The sequence below is a fragment of the Pundamilia nyererei genome, unplaced genomic scaffold, assembly GCF_000239375.1.
Source record: "Pundamilia nyererei isolate P.nyererei 1_Seehausen unplaced genomic scaffold, PunNye1.0 scaffold00508, whole genome shotgun sequence".
Lineage (NCBI taxonomy): Eukaryota > Metazoa > Chordata > Actinopteri > Cichliformes > Cichlidae > Pundamilia > Pundamilia nyererei.
Window position 1 is genome coordinate 186,404 of NW_005187909.1, and position 5,433 is coordinate 191,836.

The window sequence follows — 5,433 nt, forward strand, 5'->3', positions numbered from 1 at the left end:
TCTTTTTGATAACACAAAATGTATCAGAATCATCCTGGGAACTTTAACCGTTTATGTTAAAACAGAACATAAACAGTTCCCTCGGCTCCATGATATCTTCTTCACTCACACCATCAGATATTTGAGGCTGCTCAACTCCCCTCATGCATTCTTCTCTGTCCATTTCAATAAACTTTTTTAGGTAAAATTACTAAACATTACTGAAATCTTACCAAATCAAAGTTAAGGTTCTCAAACTGAAGCTCCAATTTTGAGTTTTACCAGCATAATTATAATATCTAATAACTTAACCACCTTTTGCACCATAAAATGTGGAAGCTGTAAATCTTGTCATTTTGAAAATCTAATCTGTGTGCTCTGCCCAGCCCCCACAAATATGGCATCTAGTAGTGATGGGTCAGTCGCAAACCAAACGACTCTTAGAGCCGGCTCTTTGAAGTGAATGATGGGAGCTGGCTCCTCATTGGGAGCCGTGTTTTTGTTTTTTGTTTTTCTTTCTCTCACCCTCTCTCACACACCTTTTTTCGCATCATGCCGGACGTGATTGGTCAATATGTGTTTGTGCCTTGTGTTTTTGCTGATCACAGGAGGAAGGGGCGGTAGTTACACTCGCAGCAGCAGTAGCACACGAACAGAGCAGGAGGGAGTGAGAGAAAGAGAGCCGGGGCAACAACAAGAGACAACATCGACACATTAGAAAGGTATAATAAAGAAAATGAATGACACCAAGAAAGAAGCAAAATCTGGAACCATTTAAATTTTATTGACAATACAAAGGCAGAGTGTCTGCAGAGAGTCTGCAAGAAAAGAGTGTCATGTAGAGCCGGCTCTACAAACAACCAGCAGCACAGGCACCTGAGAACTGTCCACCCATCAGTGCAATGGAAAGATAAAACACAGTCAGTTGAGCGTGATATTATTGAAGGTGCCAGTGTGTCTACTGCAAATGTTGTTGTTGGTGCTGCTGCTGCTTCTTCTGCTGCAGTATCTATATAATCATGCAGTATACAACCACCTAAACCAACCCAGAGCTCTATGAGACAGTTTTTGCAAAGTTGAATTATAAATAGTTGTTTTATTTATATATATATATATAATTTTTTTTTATGTGGAGTGAATAAATAAAAGCATTGTGGCGGAGGTGTGGTCTCGGTTCTGCTGCAGTTTGTGTTGCCATAAATAAAAGGGCTGCTGCCCAAACATAACGCCAGTGTGTGTGTGTGTGTTCCGGGGTCCTGTGTCACAAGCATATTTATATATTAAACATATATAAATAAAAAGTCATTCATTTTGTGCATAATTTTATATTGTTGTTGATAATATATTAATTAAAGCAATAAAACAACCTGAAGAGCTGGTTGGGAGCCGAAAGAGACGGTTCTTTTTAGTGAGCCAAGCTTAAAGAGCCGGTTTTCTAAAAAGAGCTGGAATTCCCATCACTAGTGGCATCAATAGATTTTAATTGATAGCTCAGGATGGCCTCTTACAGGATATTACAGTAGGACTTACAGTATATGAATTACAAGAATGGTGCTTTATGTAAAGGTCTCACACTCATGTTCCTGGCAAAAATTAATTGCCGAGTCTTTGAAGAATATGGGAACCCAGGGACTCATATTTGTCCACCACAGCAATCCACCTCAACATCCTGTCCCTGAACAGACACAGGTCACGTAGCCATCCTTTCCCTTAAGAAATCAATCACCATCTAAGGTGTTATTCAGTTTCAGTAGCAGTTATTGCACTGATGGTCTGATGTGTTGCTGTTTTTACTGACATTTCCTGTAGCTTCATGTTGTTGAGTCCTTTTAAAAGCACAGAAATTACAGAAGCTGATCCTTACAAGGCAGTTGTAAGCTCACTGCAGCATAGATGATCCACTCCCAGAATTAGGCTGTATGCAAATTGCACAGAAGTCTCTCTAGTGCATTCGTCACATGTGATATGGGGGCAACTGGATTATAGTCATTCAGTTCTGATGGTGTTGGATTATTCAGTACAGAACAAGGCAGCATGTTTTCCATATCTTCTCCTGAATTTCTGTTTTTGTATTTTGGTTCTGTATTCCTTATTTAGTCTTCTAGTTATGAAATTATATTTACATTCCCAGGCTTAGGACGATGCTATGTTCTGTGCCTCTAGTTTCCTGTTTGCTTTTTCTGTGGGGTTTATTTATCCCCTTTTGTATTCCCTTTCTATGCCTCCTGTCTTGCCTTGGTGCCATCCCTTCTGTGTGTCTGTCAAGCTCTGGTGTCTTTGTCTTTATAAAAGCCGCTGCAACACATGCAGGAAGGATTAGTTTAGAGCACATCTAATGAATATTTTAACAAAGAAACCAAAACACCTTTACATGTTTCTCATCCCAGCATCAATGAGTACTTCCATATAGCATTGATATTTTACTGGATTGTAGGGCTGTGCGATATGACCAAAATCTCATATCCCGATATAAGAATTCTATTGTCCCAATAACGATCTAAATCACAAAAATGTAACATTTTCTGTAAATTCTGTGAATCTCGACTGCGCGTCATGTAGCTGGAGTTGAGTGTTTTAACCGATGTATGAAACGATACATTTTTAGACATAAGTTGTAACAGCCACCGTTTTCTTTGTGAGTATTTATTACACGGCGTGCTGCGGGGAAAAGCCTGTTCTAAAGTTTGAGTCTAAGGTTTATTTTTTAGCACCTGGCAGCTCTTTTTTAATTCTCATCCGTAAATAATCTGCTCTGTCACGTGATTCTGTTTATTTTGAAAAGTCTCAACAGGATCTTGAACTTTATTGTGAAAGGTTTATGTGGAACATAAACAAGCGGACACGCGATGGTGTTACCGTCGTTGTTGCTAACCACAACGCATAAAAACAGGAGCTTGTCCTTCCTTAGTGTGGTTATATTAAATATAAGAGAAAGAGAGAACTTTAAGAAATTATTATAGCCACTACAGTGACCATCAAAACAATGAAAAAATTGTGCCGTAAACAGTTTATTTTGTGATACCATGAAACAAACGATAGTGTAAAATGAAATGATAGACGTTTTTATATCGTCATCCGATATATATCCTTATATTGAACACCCCCACTGGATTGTACTACTTTTACTGACAATTAATAATAGTCTGCAAAACAGCTACTGCACTGCTGTTGGGTTAATCTGTGAAACATATACTCAGACAGCTAGTGAGTGTTTGATAGGTCAAAGAGTTGTAAAAGTGTATGAGGAAGTTTAAAATTTAGCATAATATAGCAGAAAAAAATACACTTAACCACAAGCAATTACTCTTATACAATGAAATATGCAAAATACAAATACAACACACTGCAATAAATACTAATCTAGTAAGACGTGTAACCTTTTAAAAGTAATCAAAAAATATTCATTTAGGTTCACCAAATGTCATGCACTCCTCTGTTGCTTCATCAGTGTATATTGAGGCATTTCTGTTATTTTGTCTTTTCATCTCTCTGTGTGAGTATTGCCTCATCTGCAGCAACTCAGAGGGAGGAGTAATCGAAGATAGAGAGCAAGTATAAGCAGCAACAGATAGAGATCAATTTAGAATAACGTCTGTCAGCTAAAAGAAACATGAGTGGGGGTAAGATGATTTACTTTAAATATAAAATGCATTAGCATTGAATGCTGATATGAATTCCTGCTAAAGTTATTTAGATGAGCATGCATGCCTGTTATCATTTCTGATTACAACATAAATTAAGTTAAACAAATTCAAAATTTCAGCTTGCATAAAGTACTTGACATAATCTAGTATATTGGAAGTAAGGGTTGCATAGTGGATATATATATATATATATATATATACACACACACACACACACACACACACACACACACACACACACACACACACACACACTCACTCACTCACTACCGATCAAAAGTTGTAGAACACCCCAATTTTTCCAGTTATTTATTGCGGTTCAGTTCAGATCAAGCTTGAAGTGGTACATAGCTAAATGGTTGACTGCCATGGGTTAAAAAAAGGTAAGGTTACCTAAAACTGAGAAGTAATGTATATTTTAAAATTACACAAAAAGACCTGTTTCAGCAAACACAAAATGAGTTAACAATTTAAAGCTGTTCTGCAGAAATGGAGGTTGTCATGCCTTGAAAGCTGGTACTACTAATTCCTACAGGTGTTCCCACTTTTTCGAGTACTTACAACCCCCTTTGTCTGCATAAAAGCAGTGTTGGAACACACTGTGGTACCATAACCTCGTGAGCATCAGTTGAACAATATTGTACTGCAGAAAGTAGTGTGTTGCTACAAAAATTGTGGGAAAAAAGGCAATTAGCAACGGAAGAGTGACTGACCCTTGTAACACTTAAAAATGTAGGTCTTTCCTACAAAGAAATTGCAAAGAAAGTCTAGGTGTCAGTGAGTACTTTTTCTTTCACCATCAAAAGGCACTCAGAAACTGGGGAAACTCTGACAGGAAGAGGTTTGGCACAGAGAGTTAACAGCTTGCGTGATAGACAGCTCACACAGCAACAGCTTTAAGCACAGCTTAATATTAGTCTCAGTTTTAACTTTAAGGAGAATACTTCCAGCTGCAGATTTGACAGGATGAGTTGCAGCAAGAAAGCCATTGCAAAGATGTCAGAATAAGACAAAGAGGCTTGGCCATGAAACACTACCACTGGACTACTGAATACTGGAAGAAGGTATTATGGACTGATGAATCAAAATTTGAAATCTTTATTCATCACGCAGGATCTTTGTACGCCGTCAAGAAGGCGAAGTGGTGGTTCCACAGTGTGTGGCATTAATGTCAAACATGGAGGAGGAAGTGTGAAGGTCTGGGTGTTTTGCTGGATTGAGGGTCAGTGACTTGTACAGAGTGAGAGGCACCCTGAACAAAAATGGCTACCACAACATTCTCCATCACCATGCAATACCCTCTGGTATGTGCCTAGTTGGTCAGGGGTTCATCCTACAGCAAGATAATGACCCAAAACATAAGTCCAAACTAACTACCTCAGGAAAAAAGAACAAGATGGTAAGCTTGGAAACATGGAGTCACCAGCACAGTCTCCAGACCATCGAGCCGGTTTGGGATGAACTGGACAGAACAGTGAAAGCAAACTAACCTACAAGTGCCACATGTTTATGGGAAATTCTTTAACAGATATGGGAAGAACTTTCTGAAGAATATTTGATTTCTATTGTAGAAAGAATGCTACGGATGTGTTCAGCTGTTATATTTGCCAAAGGTGGCTGCTTTGATGAGTCAAAGGTTTAGAAAACATTTTGGTCTATAAATTGATTCCATTATCTGTTTGTTTGTTTGTTTGTTTGTTTTTAACTCCAATTGCTTATTTGTACTATGCTTTCATTTCAGAATGCAATTAGAAATTAAAGTGCATAATTTTTAATAAAAAACTGGAGTGTTCTAAAACTTTTGAAGGTA

General features: G+C 38.0%; 1 protein-coding gene across 1 annotated transcript in view; it reads left to right on the plus strand.

The window, feature by feature from the left end:
• The first annotated feature begins 3,558 nt into the window (after positions 1-3,558).
• LOC102209350 (chemokine-like receptor 1) overlaps positions 3,559-5,433 on the plus strand; it is a 6,267-nt gene continuing 4,392 nt past the window's right edge. Inside the window, exon 1 of the mRNA XM_005754106.1 lies at positions 3,559-3,599. Coding sequence (XP_005754163.1) covers positions 3,590-3,599 — 10 coding nt within the window. The 5' untranslated portion in view covers positions 3,559-3,589. The remainder of the gene's footprint in view (positions 3,600-5,433) is intronic.